Genomic DNA, 21,111 nt, shown 5'->3' with positions numbered 1-21,111 from the left:
GGGCCACGTTCTCCCGGACGCCTGGGTTCCCTCCACCCCCCTTGGGTTTCACTGCTTGCCCAGAGGTCCGAGGAGTGGCAGCCCCGTTGTCCAGGACGCCTGGGTCCTCTGAGCTTCCAGCCCCGAACTTTCCCCGGACGCCTGGGTTCCTCTTGGACTTCGCCTTGGCAGAGATTTAGGGGCCAGAAGCTCCCGGTCGCCTGGATTCTTACCAGCTCCTCCGACTTAACCTTGGCCAGGACAGCGCAGGAGGTAGGTGCCAAATTCTCCCGGACACCTGGGTCCCTCACTAGCTGAGCTTCACCCCCGGACGCCTGGGTCCCTCGCTGGCTTAGCTGCACCCCCGGACGCCTGGGTACTCACCAGCTGAGCTTCACCTCTGGACGCCTGGGTCCCACCGCCGGCTTAGCTGCACCCCCGGACGCCTGAGTCCCTCACTGGCTTAGCTGCACCCTCGGACGCCTGGGTACCTCACCAGCTGAGCTTCACCCCTGGACGCCTGGGTCCCACCGCCGGCTTAGCTGCACCCCCGGACGCCTGGGTCCCACCGCCGGTTTAGCTGCATCCCCCGGACGCCTGGGTCCCACTGCCGGTTTAGCTGCACCTCCGGACGCCTGGGTCCCACCGCCGGCTTAGCTGCATCCCCTAGACGCCTGGGTCCCACTGCTGGCTTAGCTGCACTCCCGGACGCCTGGGTCCCACTGCTGGCTTAGCTGCACCCACCAGACTCCTGGGTCCCACTGCTGGCTTAGCTGCACCCCCGGACACCTGGGTCCCACCGCTGGCTTAGCTGCACCCCCGGACGCCTGTGTCCCACCGCTGGCTTAGCTGCACCCCCTGGACGCCTGGGTCCCACCGCTGGCTTAGCTGCACCCACCGGACGCCTGGGTCCCACTGCTGGCTTAGCTGCACCCCCGGACGCCTGGGTCCCACCGCTGGCTTAGCTGCACCCCCGGACGCCTGGGTCCCACCGCTGGCTTAGCTGCACCCACCGGACTCCTGGGTCCCACCGCTGGCTTAGCTGCACCCCCTGGACGCCTGGGTCCCACTGCTGGCTTAGCTGCACCCACCGGACTCCTGGGTCCCACTGCTGGCTTAGCTGCACCCCCGGACGCCTGGGTCCCACCGCTGGCTTAGCTGCACCCACCGGACTCCTGGGTCCCACCACTGGCTTAGCTGCATCCCCAGACGCCTGGGTCCCACTGCTGGCTTAGCTGCACCCACCGGACGCCTGGGTGCCACCCCCCACCTTAGCTGCACCCCCGGAAGCCTGGGTCCCTTGCTGGCTGAGATTCATCCCGGACGCCTGGGTCCCACCACTGGCAGAGCTTCACCCCAGACACCTAGGTCCCGCTGCTCCCTTGGCCCGGTGCCCGTGGACCGAGCCGTGCTCTCGAGGTGGCCGTCTCCGGGCATCCCCTGGCCCGTTGCCATGGCTGGCCACGTGGGGCAGGAACTGGGGCGCCCGTACCCCTTGGCGGGGCAGGGCCTGCATCTGGATGCCGTCCCGCCAGGCCCGGCCAACGGGGCGCCCCACGAGGGGCCCGGCAGCTTCCTGCCTGAGGCCTACAATGGGGCGGCCCCCGGGCAGGGCTATGGCTACCGGCTGGACTACGGGCCGCAGGGGGGGCTCCTGGAGACGCAGCCGGGGGACCCCGCCGGGCACCAGGCCCTGCTCCGTGCCTGGTGCCCCTTCCCCATGGGCGGGGAGGGCTGGGCGCCCCCCTACGGCCCTGCCCAGCCCGCTGCGGCCTACGAAGGCCTGAAGCCTGATGTCAAGTCGGAGCGGGAGTGCGGCCAACAGGGCCCCATGTATGGGCACCCGGCCCAGGCCTGGGGGGGCTGCTTCCTGCCCCAGGCTGCTGCTCGCCCCCTGGCTGCCTTGCCCCCACCACCCCCCGGCCCCGCGGGCGAGGGGGGCGAGGGCAGCGGGGCCAGCAGCCCCCAGAGTGATGGCAGTGGGGGCAGCCCCGGAGCGCCGGCGGCCCCTGGCGAGGTCAAGGCAGAGGAGGCTGAAAGTGGGGACGAGGTATGGACGGGCTCTGGGGCTGCGCGAGATCCTGGGGGTGGATCTCCTGAGATCCCAGCAGATCCCCCAAGCTATGGACCAGGTCCCTCAGGATCTCTGCTGGATGCAACCTGTGGTGCTAGAGAGATCCCAGCAGATCCCACCACATCTCAGCTGGGCAGAGTTTGGGACAGGAAGTGAAGTCAAGTCCTGGCTCCCAGGCCCCCTTTCTCTAACCACTAGCCCCCACTCCCCTTCCAGAGCTGGGAAGAGAACCCAGGAGTCCTGGCTCCCAGCCCCACCCTGCTTCAGGCTGGGCCCTGTGTGCAGCTGCCCCAAAGGAAGATATGTTCCTGCTCTCTAATTGGGACTACTCCCTGATTTACAATCAGCTGTGAATTCCCCCTTGAGCACACTGGCCTGGCCCCACTCCCCAGCCCAAGGGGGTTGGGAGCCAGGACTCCTGGGTTCTCTCTTGGCTCTGGGAGGGGAGTGGGGGCTGGTGGTTAGAGCAGGGGGGCTGGGAGCCAGGACTCCTGGGTTCTCTCCCTGGCTCTGGGAGGGGAGTGAGGGTTAGTGGTTAGAGCAGGGGGGATGGGAGCCAGGACTCCTGGGTTCTCTCCCCGGCTCTGGGAGAGTAGTGGGGGCTGGTGGTTAGAGCAGGGGGGCTGGGAGCCAGGACTCCTGGGTTCCCTCCCTGGCTCTGGGAAGGGAGTGGGGGTTAGTGGTTAGAGCAGGTTGGATGGGAGCCAGGACACAACTTCCCTTCTTGTCTCAAAAGCGGGTGGGTGTCACCCAGCCGCTGTTCCCCAGAGGTGGCTGCAGTGCAGGAGGAGCTGGTCAGACAGGTGTGGGGTTGTTTTCATTCCTGAGTGATGGGGCCATTGCCTGGGTGATGGGAACAGATCCTCCATGCAGCGCCCCAGGTCTCCAAACACAGGGGCAGGAGCCAGGACTCCTGGGTTCTCTCCTCTGCTTTGGGAGGGGAGTGGGGGGTCTAGTGGTTAGAGCTGTGGGGGACTGGGAGCCAGGACACCTGGGTTCTCTCCCCGGCTCTGGGAGGGGAGTGGGGGTCTAGTGGTTAGAGCTGTGGGGGACTGGGAGCCAGGACTCCTGGGTTCTCTCCTCGGCTCTGGGAGGGGAGTGGGGGCTGGTGGGTTAGACAGAGGGGCTGAGAGCCAGGACGCCTGGGTTCTCTCCCCGGCTCTGGGAGGGGAGTGGGGGCTGGTGGGTTAGACAGAGGGGCTGGGAGCCAGGACTCCTGGGTTCTCTCCCCGGCTCTGGGAGGGGAGTGGGGGCTGGTGGGTTAGACAGAGGGGCTGAGAGCCAGGACGCCTGGGTTCTCTCCCCGGCCCTGGGAGGGGAGTGGGGGCTGGTGGGTTAGACAGAGGGGCTGAGAGCCAGGACACCTGGGTTCTCTCCCCGGCTCTGGGAGGGGAGTGGGGGCTGGTGGGTTAGACAGAGGGGCTGGGAGCCAGGACTCCTGGGTTCTCTCCCCGGCTCTGGGAGGGGAGTGGGGGCTGGTGGGTTAGACAGAGGGGCTGAGAGCCAGGACGCCTGGGTTCTCTCCCCGGCCCTGGGAGGGGAGTGGGGGCTGGTGGGTTAGACAGAGGGGCTGAGAGCCAGGACACCTGGGTTCTCTCCCCGGCTCTGGGAGGGGAGTGGGGGCTGGTGGGTTAGACAGAGGGGCTGGGAGCCAGGACGCCTGGGTTCTCTCCCCGGCTAGGTGGGGAGGGCTCTGGGTGTGTCAGGAATGGACAATCTCTTCACAAAGATTCAATCCGCTCAGCCGGGGCAGTTGTTACCTGGGCTCCATCTGTGTCCTCAGCCCCGGGACTGGGGCGGCCAGATTCCTGCCAGACGATGAGCCCGGCTGCAGGCTGGAAACTCTCCCACCCCAGCTCTGCTGGTGCCCCTCACTCCAGACCTGCAGCCCCCTGCTAGCCCAGCCCTGCAGTCTGCCTCCAGCTCTGGGAGGGGAGTGGGGTCTAGTGGTTAGAGCAGGGGCAGGGCTGGCAGCCAGGACTCCTGGGTTCTCTCCCTGCCCCTCCTCACTGATAGGCCCTGTCCCCTCCTCCAGGAGACCCCGAGCACGGAGCAGATGGAGCAGTTTGCCAAGGAGCTGAAGCACAAACGGATCACGTTGGGGTTCACGCAGGCCGACGTGGGGCTGGCCCTGGGCGTGCTGTACGGTGTGTGTCACTGAGGGGGCACCCGGACGCCGGGGTCCTTTCCTGGACGGGCTGGGGGGATGCCAAGGGGCTGTTTCTCCCCAGGTGGGGGTGGGGAGGCTCACGGGACTCCAGGGTTCCTTCTGAGAGGGGAGGGTGTCCCAGGACACCTGGGTTCATTTCCAAAGGGGCGTGGGGGAGGGGTCCATAGGCCAGGCTCTGTTCACAGGGCAGGGGCGTGTCCCTGGACACTTAGGCCCATTTCCAAGGGGAGGGGGAGGGGGAGGGTCCCGGACGCCGGGGTCCCTTCACAGGGTGGGGAATGTCCCTGGACACCTGGGCCCATTTTCAAAGGGGGCCCGGATGCCAGGGTCCGTTCTAGGGCAGGGGCTCCCCCCTACAGTGAGATGGCTGGGGGGGCTGCCCCCCGCCCTAGGCCCTGACTCCCCCCTCACGCCCTGCAGGGAAGATGTTCAGCCAGACGACCATCTGCCGCTTCGAGGCCCTGCAGCTCAGCTTCAAGAACATGTGCAAACTGAAACCGCTGCTGCAGCGCTGGCTGGACGAGGCCGACGGCAACGCCAACCTGCAGCAGGTGGGTGGGGTTGGGTGAGATCAGGGGGGCTGGGCCCAAAGGGTGGTTGGGAAGTGGGGCGGGGGACAGTCTGCTGGGTATTTGGGGGGGGGGGTTGGGGTGACTAGGGGGTGGTGATGGCCTGCTCTGGGGTGGCTGGGGTGAGTGGCTGGGTTGGTGTGTGTGTAGGGGGGCAACGGCCTGCTGGGGGGCTGCTGGTGTGACTTGGGAGGGAAATGGGGGGCACTGGGTTGACTCTGGGAGGGACTAGGGCTGGGTGGGATGCTGAGGGGACTGTGGAGGGAATGGGGGAGCCAGGGGCAGGCGGGGGGCTGGGGTGAGTGCGGGGGTTGACATGTCAAGGGGGCAGTGGCCTTCTGGGGTGACTCTGGGGGGGGGATGGGGGAATGGGGTGAGTCGGGAGGCTGAGGTGACTGCGGGGGACGGGGTGAGTTGAGGCGCTGCAGTGACTGCAGGGGGACGGGGTGAGTCGGGACAGTGCAGTGACTCTGTGGAGAGATGGGATTTGGGGGCACTGCAGGGGGACAGGGTGAGTCGAGGCGCTGCGGTGACTCTGGGGGGGAAGGGGTGAGTCCGGGCAGTGCAGTGACTCTGCGGGGGACGGGGTGAGTCGGGACGGCGCAGTGACTCTTGGGGGGATGGGGTGAGTCAGGGCGGTGCAGTGACTCTGCAGAGGGATGGGGGGATTTGGGGGCACTGCACGGGGACAGGGTGAGTCGAGGCACCGCGGTGACTGCGGGGGGACGGGGTGAGTCGGGGCGGTGCAGTGACTCTGTGGAGGGATGGGGGGATTTGGGGGGCACTGCGGGGGGACGGGGGTGAGTCAAGGTGCTGCGGTGACTCTGCGGGGGACATGGTGAGTCGGGGCGGTGCAGTGACTCTGCGGAGGGTTGGGGGGATTGGGGGCCACTGCGGGGGGACGGGGTGAGTCGGGGCGGTGCAGTGACTCTGCGGAGGGATGGGGGATTTGGGGGCACTGCGGGGGGACGGGGTGAGTCGGGGTGGTGCAGTGACTCTGCGGAGGGCTAGGGGGATTTGGGGGCACTGCGGGGGGATGGGGTGAGTCGAGGTGCTGCGGTGACTCTGGGGGGGGGGCGGGGTGAGTCAGGGCGGTGCAGTGACTCTGCGGAGGGATGGGGGGATTTGGGGGCACTCTGGGGGGACGGGGTGAGTCAGGGCGGTGCAGTGACTCTGGAGGGTTAGGAGGATTTGGGGGCACTGCGGGGGGACGGGGTGAGTCGGGGCGGTGCAGTGACTCTGCGGAGGGCTAGGAGGATTTGGGGGCACTGCAGGGGGACAGGGTGAGTTGAGGCACCGCGGTGACTGCAGGGGGACGGGGTGAGTCGGGGCGGTGCAGTGACTCTGCGGAGGGCTAGAGGGATTTGGGGGCACTGCAGGGGGACGGGGTGAGTCAGGGCGGTGCAGTGACTCTGCGGAGGGCTAGGGGGATTTGGGGGCACTGCAGGGGGACAGGGTGAGTTGAGGCACTGCGGTGACTGCAGGGGGACGGGGTGAGTCGGGGTGGTGCAGTGACTCTGTGGAGGGATGGGGGGATTTGGGGGCACTGCGGGGGGACGGGGTGAGTCAAGGTGCTGCGGTGACTCTGCGGGGGACATGGTGAGTCGGGGCGGTGCAGTGACTCTGCGGAGGGTTGGGGGGAATTGGGGGCACTGCGGGGGGACGGGGTGAGTCGGGGCGGTGCAGTGACTCTGCGGAGGGATGGGGGATTTGGGGGCACTGCGGGGGGACGGGGTGAGTCGGGGCGGTGCAGTGACTCTGCGGAGGGATGGGGGGATTTGGGGGCACTGCGGGGGGACGGGGTGAATCGAGGCGGTGCAGTGACTGGGGGGGATGGGGTGAGTCCGGGCGCTGCGGTGACTCTGGGGGGGAAGGGGTGAGTCCGGGCAGTGCAGTGACTCTGCGGGGGACGGGGTGAGTCGGGACGGCGCAGTGACTCTTGGGGGGATGGGGTGAGTCCGGGCGGTGCAGTGACTCTGCAGGGGACGGGGTGAGTAGGGGGTGTGCAGTGACTCTGGGGGGGGGGCGGGGTGAGTCAGGGCGGTGCAGTGACTCTGCGGAGGGATAGGGGGATTGGGGGCACTGCGGGGGGACGGGGTGAGTCAGGGCGGTGCAGTGACTCTGCGGAGGGATGGGGGAATTGGGGGCACTGCGGGGGGACAGGGTGAGTCGGGGCGGTGCAGTGACTCTGCGGAGGGATGGGGGAATTGGCACTGCGGGGGGACGGGGTGAATCGGGGCAGTGCAGTGACTGTGTGGAGGGCTAGGGGGATTTGGGGGCACTGCAGGGGGACGGGGTGAGTCGAGGCGGTGCAGTGACTGGCAGGGATGGGGTGAGTCCGGGCGCTGCGGTGACTCTGCGGGGGGACGGGGTGAGTCGGGGCACTGCAGTGACTCTGTGGGGGGGGGGGGCCCGCCTGTCCCCCAGATGTGCAGCATGGAGAGCGCCCTGCTCCAGGCCCGCAAACGGAAGCGAACCAGCATCGAGACGGCGGCGCGGGGCTCCCTGGAGAGCTACTTCCTGCGCTGCCCGAAGCCCAGCCTGCAGGAAATCGCCCACATCGCCCACGACCTGCGCCTCGACAAGGACGTGAGTCCGGGCCCGGTGGGTGGGGAGGGGCGCAGGGGGCATGTGTGCGTGGAGAGGGGGCTATGTGGGGGAGGGGCATGGGGGGCTGTGTGCATGGAGGGCTGCGGGTTAGGGGCTGGGGAGGGTAGGGTGTGGCACATGGAGCTGTGGGGGGCTGTGTGCATGGAGGGCTGTGGGTTAGGGGGCTGGGGAGGGGAGGGTGCGGCCCATGGAGCTGTGGGGGGCTGTGTGCATGGAGGGCTGTGGGTTAGGGGGCTGGGGTGGGGAGGGTGCGGCCCATGGAGCTGTGGGGGGCTGTGTGCATGGAGGGCTGCGGGTTAGGGGCTGGGGAGGGTAGGGTGTGGCACATGGAGCTGTGGGGGGCTGTGTGCATGGAGGCCTGCAGGTTAGGGGGCTGGGTAGGGGAGGGTGTGGCACATGGGAAAGCTGTGGGGGAAGGGAAATATGGGGCTGTGTGCATGGACTGCTGCAGGTTAGGGGGCTGAGGTGGGGAGGGTGTGACACATGGGGGAGCTGTGTGGGGAGGGACGTGGGCGGCTGTGTGCATGGAGGGCTGCGGGTTAGGGGGCTGGGGAGGGGAGGTTGCGGCACATGGAGCTGTGGGGAAGGGGTGTGGGGGGCTGTGCATGGAGGGCTGCGGGTTAGGGGCTAGGGAGGGTACGTCACATGGGGGAGCGGTGTGGGGCAGGGGCACAGGAGGGCTGGGGGGCAGGGCACAGGGGCAGTGCATGGAGGGCTGCGGGTTAGGGGCTGGGGAGGGTATGTCGCATGGGGGAGCTGTGGGGCGTAGACACAGGAGGACTGGGGGCAGGGCACGGGGGCTGTGCATGCAGGGCTGCGGGTTAGGGGGCTGAGGCAGGGAGGGTGTGACACATGGGGGAGCTGTGGGGGGAGGAACATGGGTGGCTGTGTGCATGGAGGGCTGCGGGTTAGGGGGCTGGGGAGGGGAGGTTGCGGCACATGGAGCTGTGGGGAAGGGGTGTGGGGGGCTGTGCATGGAGGGCTGTGGGTTAGGGGGCTGGGGAGGGGAGGGTGCGGCACATGGAGCTGTGGGGCGCTGTGTGCATGGAAGGCAGCGGATTAGGGGGCTGGGGATGGTATGTCACATGGGGGAGCTGTGTGGGGCGGGGGCACAGGAGGGCTGGGGGGCAGGGGCACGGGGGCTGTGCATGGAGGGCTGCGGGTTACGGGCTGGGGAGGGTACGTCGCATGGGGGAGCTGTGGGGGGGGACAGGAGGGCTGGGGGGCAGGTCACGGGGGCAGGCCGTCCCATGGGGCTGACATCCCTCCGTCTCCCCCGCCCCCCAGGTGGTCCGCGTCTGGTTCTGCAACCGCCGGCAGAAGGGGAAACGCAGCGGGGGCTGCTCTGTCCGTGACGACTGTGAGGGGGGGGGCCTGCCCTTTGCTCCCCCCGCCCAGCTGCCAGGGCCCCCCATGGGGCACCACCCCCCGCCCCCCCAGGGCTACAACGCTGCTGCTTTCGCCACCCTCTACATGCCCCAGTTCCACCACGGGGGGGAGCCCTTCGACCCCACTCCCCCAGGCCCCCCCCTCATGGGCCACCCTATGCACTCCACCTGAATGACTGGGGGGTGGGGCAGGTGGCCCTGGCGGGGGGCAGACACTGACAGGCCTGTGGAAGGGCGGGGAATTTTAACTGGAACCCCCCCCCCCCTTAACTTTATGGCAAAGGATTGTGGGTAAATTTCCCAGGAGGGGGATGATTTGCACCACCCCTCCTCTCATTTTTAATTTTAAGGCAAGGGATTGTGGGTATGTTTTTATTTACAGGCAAATCTCCCCCCTCCCCCCCAGTCTGAAAGGCCTCTGCATGAAATGACCCAATGCGGGGGAAGGAACGGTTCTAGATCAGCCTTGTCTAGACAGCAAGTGTTCTTGAGCCAGTGGCCCATCTTGGCTCTAGAGTCTCTGGACCACAAACACCCTCAACCAGGCTGGCTCTAGAAGTGGGATGTTCTCAATGTGCTCTAGAACCCACCCTGTTCCAGCCACCGGAGGTCTAGAACAGCTACCACCTCTCAGTGGACAATCTGGAACTGATGGTGTTCTAGGTATCTCAACAGTCCTATAATATCTTTATAGGTCTAGAAATAGCTAAGAAAGCTCTGGTGGCTCGAGTCCTGTCAGCTCCTTTCAGGTATCTTGGGATGCAGGTCTGAAATCCAGAACATCGGCCCTTCAAGGTGGGAGGGGTCCAGTACAACCATGAATGCTTTAGAATCAGGCCACCCATGTTGTGGGTGTTGATCTAGAACCTCCAGTGTAGCCCTTCAGTGTGGTGGGGCTCTAGAACATCCTGGTGAAACTAGGACTCCACCCTGGTGATCTCTTGTGAACCTATGTATATGCGAGCTAGACCAGGGCTTCTCAAACTTCATTGCACGGTGACCCCTTTCTGACAATAAAAATTACTACATGACCCCAAGAGGGGGGAACCGAAGCCTGAGTCCACCTGATTCCCAGTGCCTGGGTGGGGGAGCCAAAGCCTGAGCCCAATCCACAGTTTGAGAACTGCTGATCTAGACTAACCCCTCTGGCTCCAAAGTCCAGTCACCCACTTCAGAGGCCTCCACCCACAGAGGGTCTAGAGCAGGGGTGTCCAAACCTTGTCTCCCCTTCAGGAACCTCGGGTTGCAGGGGGGATGGTCCAGAGCCACAACAGCTCTTTGACTCTAGAACAAGTATGGTAAGTCTAGAACCTTGCTCCCTTTGCCAAAGACATCACAATACCAAACCATGGTGGTTCTAGAACCAACACGTGTCACATCTAGACCCGCAGTGACTCCAGCCCCAGGACAGGAGGAGTTTAGAACCACCATGACTCCAGAACCACACAACCCCCTCCAGGATGCTCAGGGTCCAGCTGCTCCACAACCCCCCGGGACCCCACAGCCCCCCATCTCCCGTCCCAGGAACCTCAGGGGTGGATTCTAGATCAGCCACATTCCTCTAGACTTTGTAGCTCTCTTTTAGGGAATGGTGTAAATAGTGTAAGACTCTTTCTCCAGCAGGAGGTGAGAGGGTCCTGACTCCTCTGGCTGCATCCCTGCCACCTGCTTCCCCTCCGAGCTTTTCTCTCTCTTTTTTTTGCTGCTGAATCTGACGTGGGGAAAGTGATTTGGGTTTCACTGGGGGGAGCGAGGATCCTGGGCCGTGTCTTGCCGGGAAGCTGCTGTGCACTCGTGCCTGCCTCTTGGTGCCTTATTAAATGACTCGTTACCCAAACGGCATGTGGTGTCCATGTCTGGCTTTGTAACGTGGGGAAGAGCACCCCCCTCCCCGTCCTTCCTGCAGCCCAGCACCCCCTCCCGTCCTTCCTGCAGCCCAGTACCCGCTGCTGAGCCCCCCACCCACAGCCCAGCACCCCCTCCCGTCCTTCCTGCAGCCCAGTACCCGCTGCTGAGCCCCCCTCCCCACAGCCCAGCACCCCTTCCCGTCCTTCCTGCAGCCCAGCACCCCCTCCCGTCCTTCCTGCAGCCCAGCACCCGCTGCTGAGCCCCCCACCCCACAGCCCAGCGCCCCCTCCCGTCCTTCCTGCAGCCCAGCACCCCTTCCCGTCCTTCCTGCAGCCCAGCACCCGCTGCTGAGCCCCCCACCCCACAGCCCAGCGCCCCCTCCCGTCCTTCCTGCAGCCCAGCACCCCTTCCCGTCCTTCCCGCAGCCCAGCACCCCCTCCCGTCCTTCCTGCAGCCCAGTAACCGCTGCTGAGCCCCCCTCCCCACAGCCCAGCACCCCCTCTCGTCCTTCCTGCAGCCCAGCACCCCCTCCCGTCCTTCCTGCAGCCCAGTACCCGCTGCTGAGCCCCCCACCCCACAGCCCAGCGCCCCCTCCTGCCCCATTCCCTGCAGCCCAGCGTCCCCTCCTGTCCCGTTCCCAGCAGCCCAGCGTCCCCTCCTGCCCCGTTCCCTGCAGCCCAGCGTCCCCTCCTGCCCCGTTCCCTGCAGCCCAGTGCCCGCTCCTGCCCCGTTCCCTGCAGCACAGCGCCCCCTACTGGGTCCCCAGCCTGCTCCATGCAGCCCAGCGTCCCATCCTGTCCTGTTCCCTCCAGCCCAGCACCCCCTCCTGCTCCGCTCCCTCCTGCCCAGCTCCCTGCAGCCCAGCACCCGCTGCTGAGCCCCCTGCACCATTTCCTGCAGCACCGCACCCCCTACTGGGCCCCCACCCCGCTCCCTGCAGCCCAGTGCCTCCTGCTGAGCCCAGCACCCCATCCTGGCATTAGCTGCAGCACAGCACCCTCTACTGGGTCCCCACCCTGCTCCCTGCAGCCCAGTGCCCCCTCCAGTCCCGATCCCTGCAGCCCAGCGTCCCCTGCTGAGCCCTCGCCCCGCTCCTTGCAGCCCAGATGGGCACAGGTCCAGCACTCGGAGCCAGGCACAGCGCCCCCTCTAGTTTCTGAGGCAGAGCTCGCAGCGTGACTGCACCACACCCTGCTGCATGGAGTGACAGGCGGCGTGCGGCTCCAAGCTGCAGCAGGGAAGCTAAGACGCGACCCAGGACCCCGGTTGCTGGCTCAGGGAGGGGCCTGGCTGGGCAGGATTTAACACCCCCCACCCAAGCCATGGCTACCTCTCCATCTCTTCCCAGCCAGGAAACCCCCTGCCCTGGGCCAGCGCTGCAGCTCTGACACTGCCTCTTCTCACTGGGGCAGGTGTAACAGGAAAAGACTGAAGCTCAGGTCATGGGGGCAGCAAGAGAGAGAATGCAGGAGTCCTGGCTCCCAGGTCCCCCTGCTCTAACCACTAGGCACCATTCCCCTCCCTGAGCTGGGATAGAACCCAGGAGTCCTGGCTCCCAGGCCCCTTGCTCTAACCACTAGACCCCACTCCCCTCCCTGAGCTGGGGAGAGAACCCTGGAGTCCTGGCTCCCAGCCCCCCTGCTCTGACCACTAGGCACCACTCCCCTCCCCACCTGAACCCGGACCAGGCAGAGAGCTGCCTGCAGCTTCGGTTTGGTTGTGTGGGACCCGATCTGGGGAAGCGACCGCTGTGGCCAGCAGGGAATGGGACCGAACTACAGATGACAGAATAAATCCTGTGAGGGGGTCTTGGTCTCCCAACTCCCTGCCCCCTGAGCCACAGTTCCCCCCTGGGGGTGTCCCTCAGCTTCTCCTGCCCCCAGGGAGTCAATTCCCAGGCTTGCAATACCAGCCTCCCGCCAGCAGGCGCGCAGTAGCTGAGGAGGGAGCTAGGCACACCCCTGTGCTGCAGCAAATTCAGAGTGGGCAGGAGTTACACACAAACCATTCGCCGGGATTTGGTCCAGTGGTGCAGGTTAGACTGCAATGGGCGCAAGTCGAGTGGAAGGTGGAGAAAAACGAACAGGTGATTGGTTAGAAACCCCTTTTTTTGGTACCAGAGCGAAAGAAGGAAAAAATAACCCAGGGGAGAGGTGGATCCGTGTCTCTGTCCGTGGCTGCTCCGGGAAGGCATTCACCAGCGTCGTGGGCAGGAAAGGTCCGGTTTAGGAGTAGGAAGAAGAACAGGCTGAAAACTCCAGTGCTTCTGGCCTTTCCGGTGTCTTTTCACTCCCTTCTTTTCCGTCTCCCCGCCCCTGGAAGGAAGAAGGGAGTGGGAAAGCGGCTCCATGGGAGGCCATGCTGACTGGGATTATTCGCATGGGGAAATCCAGGCGCACGGAGAAGCAGTTGCTACGGAAAGAAGGAAGGGAATGTGGTGTAAAGGCCAGTGGATGATTCAATCGCACGGGGTGTGTGTGTGTGTCTTGGATGCCCTCCTGGAGTCCCCGTGGGTGTGGAAACAGCCAGGTCATCTCCTCGTGCGAGGCTGCACAGCTGTCTTGTTTTGTCACGAAGGCCGCGTGTAATCTCTGCGAGTTGTCTGCTTCAATGCTCGTGCTGCGCACGACTGCCGAATGCTCTGATGAGGCACCGGGCAAACGTCCAGCCCGATTGAGAGCGATATCCCGGCACGGTCAGCGTGAAACACTGCTCATGCATCAGCGCTCCATTGGCGCGCACCCGCTGGGCACATTTTCACAACCCATGGTTCACGTGTGCTGAGGCTGGATTGTGGAGCCAGTGCTCCGTAGAGGGGAAAGGCCCCGTGTTCCATTCCCTGCTCCCCTGCAGGGAGACAAAAATCTCAGCCCAAGGAGGACGTGCTCAGCTCCCAGGTTTGCACAATTGTCTTTGCACTTTTGCACAAGTCACAAGCCGGGCATCTTTTGTTTCCATTGCCAGCCACGTGCCCGGCTTACGTTTCGTGCTTCCCTCTCCTCAGCTGTTTTCACCCAGTCTCCACTTGGCTGGCACGGTGTCACCAGTCGCTGTGAGGGTGTGCATGTTTTCACCCGCCACTGTTTGTGCGTGCACAATCGCCTGGCACAATTTCACCAGTCATTGCTTGTCTCCCACAATTCCACCAGTCCCTTCTAAGGTGTCATGTTTCACCTGTCGCTGCTTGTAAGTGCAAAATCGCCTGGCACGGTTTCACCAATCACTTCCTGTGTGCACACAATCGCCTGGCATGGTTTCACCAGTCACTGTCTGCACACACAATTGCCTGGCATAGTTTGACCAGTCACTGTGTGTGCACAATTGCCTGGCACGGTTTCACCCGTCACTGCACGCACAATCGCCTGGCACAGTTTCACCAGTTGCTGTCTGTGCGCTCACAATCACCTAGCACAGTTTCACCAGTTGCTGCCTATTTTGCACAGTCTCCAGGCCACCCTGTGCTCCGTGTCTTCCTGCCCTGCGGCTACGTGCAGCAGCCCCCGCAGCGGAAGTCGGCCTCCTGGACGGCACTGTAGCTGCAGCCCACGCAGGCCACATGGAACCAGGCGTCGCAGCCATCGCACTGCACCCACTGCACCGTCTCGTCCTGGGGCAGGCGACAGCGCGGGGCTGCGCAGGGCTCTGCCGCCAGCAGCGTCTGCGAGAACACCTGGCAGGTGTCACGCAGTGGGTGCTTCCGTGGCCGCCCCCGCCGCTTCCTGCAACGGGATGGGAGAGGTGAGCGATGCCAGGCCTCCTGCTTTAGGGGCGTCGGCTCCCATCCGGCCCCAGGGCAGGGGACTGGCTGGCTCAGGGGGGCAGGGAATGGGGCAGGGGCCTGTCGCCGCTAGGTGGTGCCAGCTCCCATCTGGCCCCACGGGCAGGGACGGGCTGGCTCAGGGTAGCAGGGAATGGGGCACGGGACCTTTACCCTCTGGGGGGGCTGGCTCTCATTCAGCCCCAGGGTGGGCACTGGCGGGCTCAGGGTGGCAGGGAATGGGGCTCAGGGCCTGCCCCTCTAGGGGGCACTGGCTGGCTTCACTAGCCCCTAATGTCATCACAGGATCCTACAAGCCAACTGCTGCCTCAATGTAAACCCGATGGCTCCCCCTTCACCCATGCTGGCCTCTGAGAGGTCCTGATGCCAGGCTGGAGCCCCCACACCGTACTATAAGTTTGGGGCCTTTTGTGCGCCCAGCTCTGGGGTGGAGCACTGCAGGCAGTGTCACTTGTAACACTGTCCGGATGATGACTGCTGAGGGTAGCAGGGCAATCTCCGGCCCTTTCACGGGAGATGTAGGTGCTATGATCCTGCCCCCTCCGCAGAGCATGCTGGGAAACCGACTCTACTCACCCGCTTGGCGTGACCTGGACCTTCAGTCGCTCGTCCGGCTGCGCCCTGCCGCTCCCCGCCCCCTTCGGCGCCCTCCGCAGCGGGCTCTGGCAGTTGTATCCGTCCGGCTCACAAGGCCACTGCTCCTCGTCCAGCCGGGTCACCTCGTCCTCCAGCTCGGGCAGCAGCGTGTGGGCCGACTTCCGACGGTTCCTGGAGGCCCCAGGCCGGGCGGGCGGCTCTAACCTTGGGCCCCGGCTCAGGGTGAAAGTCAGCGGCTGCGGCTTCAGCTTGCTGATGCTGCCGATGGAGCTGAGGATCAGGGTGGCCTTGGGGCGGGACGGGCGGGAGGGCCCCGCCGGCCGGGCTAGCGGCCGGATGCGATGATTGCCACCGGGCAGCACTGGTTTGAAGCCGCAGGGGAGCGGCCAGGGGGCCTTGGGGGCCGTGATGGCGGCGAAATCCTGGGGCTGCACCCGCACCTTCTGGAAGAGGAAGCAGAACTCCGAGTCGCCAGGCGGGGGCGCCAGGGCGCAGCCCTCGGGCACAGGGTCCGGGTGGCCGAAGGTGACCAGGTCTCCGTCGCTCAGCTCCAGGCGCTGGCCCCGGGGCACCCGCACTGCATTGACGTAGGTGCCTGGCAGAGATGGGAAGGAGAGAGCGGGGTGAAGGGGAAGACCAGGGGTCCCCGGCACAGGTGGGTGTGGGCTAGTGGCCACGGGGGAGTGAGTCCTGCTCATGGGAACCACCGAGTTCACGGAGGGGACATGCACAGAGCTTTGGGTCACGGAATTCCCGGGGGGGGGGGATTTTAATTAAATAAATAGAGGCAGAAATGGATGGAGAGATGCTAGATATTGGGGGAGAGAGATTAGAGACATGGGGGTATATGGGGATGGATAGATAGACAGAGACGTGTACGGGGACAGACGGACGTGTATGGGGACAGACGGACAGACAGACGTGTGTGGGGATGGATAGACAGACGGACATGTGTATGGGGACAGACGGACGGATAGGTGTGTGTGGGGATGGATAGACAGACGTGTATGGGGACAGATGAACAGACAGACGTGTATAGGGATGGAGAGAGACAGGTAGATGTGTATGGGAGGGATAGATTGATAGACAGACCAACAGGTAAGTGGGGAAGAAGACCTGGAGATGGGTTGGAAACAGGAGGAAGCACGGGCTATAATGGCAGAGAGGAAGGAGGGTCAGGGCAAAGCTAGGAGGCAAGATCAAACCAGTATCTTAGATGCCTATATACAAATGCGAGAAGTATGGGTAATAAGCAGGAAGAACTGGAAGTGCTAATAAATAAATACAACTGTGACATTGTCGGCATTACTGAAACTTGGTGGGATAATACACACGACTGGAATGTTGGTGTGGATGGGTATAGTTTGCTCAGGAAGGATAGACAGGGGGAAAAGGGAGGAGGTGTTGCCTTATATATTAAAAATGTACACACTTGGACTGAGGTGGAGATGGACATAGGAGATGGAAGTGTGGAGAGTCTCTGGGTTAGGCTAAAAGGGGTAAAAAACACAGGTGATGTTGTGCTGGGAGTCTACTACAGGCCACCTAATCAGGTGGAAGAGGTGGATGAGGCTTTTTTCAAACAACTAACAAAATCATCCAAAGCCCAAGATTTGGTGGCGATGGGGGACTTCAACTATCCAGATATAGGTAGGGAAAATAACACCGCGGGGCACAGGCTGTCCAATAAGTTCCTGGACTGCATTGCAGACAACTTTTTGTTTCAGAAAGTTGAAAAAGCTACTAGGGGGGAAGCTGTTCTAGACTTGATTTTAACAAATAGGGAGGAACTTGTTGAGAATTTGAAAGTAGAAGGAAGCTTGGGTGAAAGTGATCATGAAATCATAGAATTTGCAATTCTAAGGAAGGGTAGAAGGGAGTACAGCAGAATAGAGACAATGGATTTCAGGAAGGCGGATTTTGGTAAGCTCAGAGAGCTGATAGGTAAGGTCTCATGGCAATTAAGACTGAGGGGAAAAACAACTGAGGAAAGTTGGCAGTTTTTCAAAGGGACGCTATTAAGGGCCCAAAAGCAAGTTATTCCAATGGGTAGGAAAGATAGAAAATGTGGCAAAAGACCACCTTGGCTTACCCTTGAGATCTTGCGTGACCTACAAAATAAAAAGGCGTCATATAAAAAATGGAAACTAGGTCAGATTACAAAGGGTGAATATAGGCAAATAACACAGGAATGCAGAGGCAAGATTAGAAAAGCAAAGGCACAAAATGAGCTCAAACTAGCTATGGGAATAGAGGGAAACAAGAAGACTTTTTATCAATACATTAGAAGCAAGAGGAAGACCAAGGACAGGGTAGGCCCACTGCTCAATGAGGAGGGGGAAACAGTAACGGGGGACTTGGAAATGGCAGAGATGCTTAATAACTTCTTTGTTTCAGTCTTCACTGAGAAGTCTGAAGGAATGTCTAGTATAGTGAATGCTTACGGGAAGAGGGTAGGTTTAGAAGATAAAATAAGAAAAGAGCAAGTAAAAAATCACTTAGAAAAGTTAGATGCCTGCAAGTCACCAGGGCCTGATGAAATGCATCCTAGAATACTCAAGGAGTTAATAGAGGAGGTATCTGAGCCTCTAGCTATTATCTTTGGGAAATCATGGGAGACGGGGGAGATTCCAGAAGACTGGAAGGGGGCAAATATAGTGCCCATCTATAAAAAGGGAAATAAAAACAACCCAGGAAGCTACAGACCAGTTAGTTTAACTTCTGTGCCAGGGAAGATAATGGAGCAGGTAATCAAAGAAATCATCTGCAAACACTTGGAAGGTGGTAAGGTGATAGGGAATAGCCAGCATGGATTTGTAAAGAACAAATCGTGTCAAACTAATCTGATAGCGTTCTTTGATAGGATAACGAGCCTTGTCGATAAGGGAGAAGCGGTGGATGTGATATACCCAGACTTTAGTAAGGCATTTGATACAGTCTCACATGATATTCTTATAGATAAACTAGGAAAGTACAATTTAGATGGGGCTACTATAAGGTGGGTGCATAACTGGCTGGATAACCGTACTCAGAGAGTAGTTGTTAATGGCTCCCAATCCTGCTGGAAAGGTATAACAAGTGGGGGTCCGCAGGGGTCTGTTTTGGGACCGGTTCTGTTCAATATCTTCATCAACGATTTAGATGTTGGCATAGAAAGTACGCTTAATTAAGTTTGCGGACGATACCAAACTGGGAGGGATTGCAACTGCTTTGGAGGACAGGGTCAAAATTCAAAATGATCTGGACAAATTGGAGAAATGGTCTGAGGTAAACAGGATGAAGTTCAATAAAGATAAATGCAAAGTGCTCCACTTAGGAAGGAACAATCAGTTTCACACATACAGAATGGGAAGAGACTGTCTAGGAAGGAGTATGGCAGAAAGAGATCTAGGGGTCATAGTGGACCACAAGCTAAACAGGAGTCAACAGTGTGATGCTGTTGCAGAAAAAGCCAACGTGATTCTGGGATGCATTAACAGGTGTGTTGTAAACAAGACATGAGAAGTCATTCTTCCGCTTTACTCTGCGCTGGTTAGGCCTCAACTGGAGTATTGTGTGCAGTTCTGGGCACCGCATTTCAAGAAAGATGTGGAGAAATTGGAGAGGGTCCAGAGAAGAGCAACAAGAATGATTAAAGGTCTTGAGAACATGACCTATGAAGGAAGGCTGAAGGAATTGGGTTTGTTTAGTTTGGAAAAGAGAAGACTGAGAGGGGACATGATAGCAGTTTTCAGGTATCTAAAAGGGTGTCATCAGGAGGAGGGAGAAAACTTGTTCACCTTAGCCTCCAATGACAGAACAAGAAGCAATGGGCTTAAACTGCAGCAAGGGAGATTTAGGTTGGACATTAGGAAAAAGTTCCTAACTGTCAGGGTAGTTAAACACTGGAATAGATTGCCTAGGGAAGTTGTGGAATCTCCATCTCTGGAGATATTTAAGAGTAGGTTAGATAAATGTCTATTAGGGATGGTCTAGACAGTATTTGGTCCTGCCATGAGGGCAGGGGACTGGACTCGATGACCTCTCGAGGTCCCTTCCAGTCCTAGAGTCTATGAGAGGAGTATGAGGGGTGAGGGACAGACGGACGGATACCTCAGACCAGTGGTTCTCAATCTATTTACCATTGTGGTCCACGTATGCAGCCCACAATGTGTTACCTGGGCCACAGGCTGAGAACCACAACATCCCCCCCGACCCTATGCCCAGTGCCTCCCGCCCAGAGACTGCTCCACAGTGTGCGGCCACGAGTGGAGCCCTGGGAGGAAGGACGAGCAGCAGGGACCCCAGATGCTGCTGTGTGGGGCCGGGCAGCAGCCCCAACACTGACCCCAGACTCTGTAGGGCTGTGGCAGCCCTGGACCCCACAGAGCCAGCTAGCGACCCCAATGCACCACGCCGGACAGCCAGGACCGAGCATGGCCCAGTAGCCATTCGCACACAGCTGTGTGCTAACTGGGCACCATGCAGCCTGCGAGCCCAGAACCGCTGCCTTAGACAGCGGGGTGTGTACAGGAGAACACAGAGAGGGAGAGCGGATTGGTTGTGTGCGAGATAAGATCCCAGAGGATAAGTTGTCAGTCGCCACTGACACGCAGCCACCTCTGGGGTGGGGCGTGTTTAGTGGCCACCCAGGCACCCTGCACTGGGATGACTGGCCTGGGCTGAAATGCAGCTGCCTCTGGGGTGCGGCTCGGAGGCTACCAACCCGGGAGAGTCTTTAAATAGGAAGTTAAAAGGAAATCGTCTCCGATGCGAAGTGCAAAAGAAGGAATTAACTGAGCAGGGATCCAGAACAACAGTGTCGAGACACTGGAGCCAGTGCTGACAGCCAGGGCACAGCCTCCACTGCTGAGCTCCCGCCTCATTCCCCCCAACACAGGGCCCCCCAGCCCTCACCATGGGTGCTGCAATCCACCAGGCAGACCCGCCACTCCCCGGCGGTGCTGTGGGGGTCCCTCTCGGCGTGGATCTCAGCATGGACGCGGGACACCAGCCCCGGGTTGCGCTCCGACACTAGGGGGACGTCGCAGACCTCAGCTCGGCGCCCCAGCCGGTAGGTGCAGTGTGGCCCGGCTGGCCGGAAGGTGTGCAGGTCCCGGTTCGGGTCATCCCCCGGGCAGGCTGGGCCCATCCGCAGCAGCTGGAAGCAGGGCAGGGCCTCAGACGGCATGGCCGGCTCCCCCTCCCCAGCATTGGGGAGGGGGTGCTGGAAGTCAGGACTCCTGCGTTCTATCCCAGCGCTGGGAAGGGAGTGGAGTCTAGTGGGTTAGAGCAGGGTGGGCGGGGGCAGGGCTGAGAGCCAGGACGCCTGGGTTCTATTCTTCTCTGAACAGTTTACTGGCTGAGACTGGAGCAACTCATAGTAGCAGTGTCTGGAAATTTACCCAGCTCCTGCCCCAGCCTCTTCTGCCCTGTGTGTGTGCTGGGGGGGGGGGGAATTAATTCCCTCCCATTACCTCCCTCGTTATCTAGCTCACAACACAATAACTCATGGCATTGTCTCCTCACCCTGGATGCTGCTAAAGTGCACTGGGGACCCTGCTACGCCCTCCGGGGGCTCAGGGGAGCCAAAGCATGGGGGTCTTGGAGGCTGAGATGGAGGGAGAGGGACGGGTTGGACCCCTCCCCTTTGCCCTCCTGTGCAATGCAGTTCTGGAGCCTGGCAGGTTCCTTTCCCAGCTCTAGACCCCCTGCTCTATGGCTCTAGAACCCCCCCTTCCTGACAGAGCTCCAGAAACACCCCCATTCCGTGCTCGTCTCCAGCTGTTCCCTCTGCCCTCAGGATCAAGAGCCTCTCACGAACGCCATTCTAGAAAACCTGCCCCCCCATGGGAAAGTGGCTCCTGAACATCGTGTCTCTTGGCAACGCTGCTCTAGAACTCAGACCCTGGTCGGCATGGCAACCAGGCTCCTGAGCAGCCGGAGCCCTTGTCTGACCCCTCCTCTCCCAGAGAACCCTGGTCTCCCAGCAACGCAGCGCTACAGCCCCCCGGCCTCCAGGGCAGCGATCCCTGGTCGCCTTGGCAACAAGGATCTAGAACTTCAGCCTCCTTGGCAGCACAGCTCTAGAACCCGGGCCTTGCTGGTAACCGGGTCCC

The 21,111-nt window shown here is 61.7% G+C and overlaps 2 protein-coding genes across 2 annotated transcripts; one reads left to right on the top strand and one right to left on the bottom strand.

The window, feature by feature from the left end:
* The first annotated feature begins 1,432 nt into the window (after positions 1–1,432).
* Positions 1,433–8,962, top strand: POU5F1 (POU class 5 homeobox 1). Its single transcript, XM_030543579.1, has 5 exons — positions 1,433–2,029; positions 4,089–4,200; positions 4,644–4,774; positions 7,220–7,381; positions 8,690–8,962. Exons 1-5 carry the CDS (start codon positions 1,433–1,435, stop codon positions 8,960–8,962), a joined length of 1,275 nt encoding a protein of 424 aa, XP_030399439.1.
* A 3,766-nt stretch (positions 8,963–12,728) lies between these two features.
* On the bottom strand, positions 12,729–20,221 carry TCF19 (transcription factor 19). The gene is made up of 3 exons (XM_030543849.1): positions 19,910–20,221; positions 14,993–15,608; positions 12,729–14,357 (listed from the first exon to the last, which is right to left on the bottom strand). Exons 1-3 carry the CDS (start codon positions 20,181–20,183, stop codon positions 14,123–14,125), a joined length of 1,125 nt encoding a protein of 374 aa, XP_030399709.1. The 5' UTR covers positions 20,184–20,221; the 3' UTR covers positions 12,729–14,122.
* Positions 20,222–21,111: the final 890 nt, after the last annotated feature.

Source organism: Gopherus evgoodei, unplaced genomic scaffold, assembly GCF_007399415.2.
Source record: "Gopherus evgoodei ecotype Sinaloan lineage unplaced genomic scaffold, rGopEvg1_v1.p scaffold_32_arrow_ctg1, whole genome shotgun sequence".
Lineage (NCBI taxonomy): Eukaryota > Metazoa > Chordata > Testudines > Testudinidae > Gopherus > Gopherus evgoodei.
Note: the sequence above shows the minus strand (reverse complement) of the source record. Positions and strands in the feature narration are given on the sequence as shown.

Excerpts from the sequence above, each read along its gene's own strand:
- POU5F1 (XM_030543579.1), top strand. The coding sequence starts at position 1,433 with ATGGCTGGCCACGTGGGGCAGGAACTGGGGCGCCCGTACCCCTTGGCG. Across the intron at positions 4,201-4,643 it reads GGCCCTGGGCGTGCTGTACG|GGAAGATGTTCAGCCAGACG; the intron begins GTGTGTGTCACT and ends CACGCCCTGCAG. Across the intron at positions 4,775-7,219 it reads GCAACGCCAACCTGCAGCAG|ATGTGCAGCATGGAGAGCGC; the intron begins GTGGGTGGGGTT and ends CCTGTCCCCCAG.
- TCF19 (XM_030543849.1), bottom strand. The coding sequence starts at position 20,183 with ATGCCGTCTGAGGCCCTGCCCTGCTTCCAGCTGCTGCGGATGGGCCCA. Across the intron at positions 15,609-19,909 it reads GGTGGATTGCAGCACCCATG|GCACCTACGTCAATGCAGTG; the intron begins GTGAGGGCTGGG and ends CATCTCTGCCAG. Across the intron at positions 14,358-14,992 it reads GTCCAGGTCACGCCAAGCGG|GAAGCGGCGGGGGCGGCCAC; the intron begins GTGAGTAGAGTC and ends ATCCCGTTGCAG.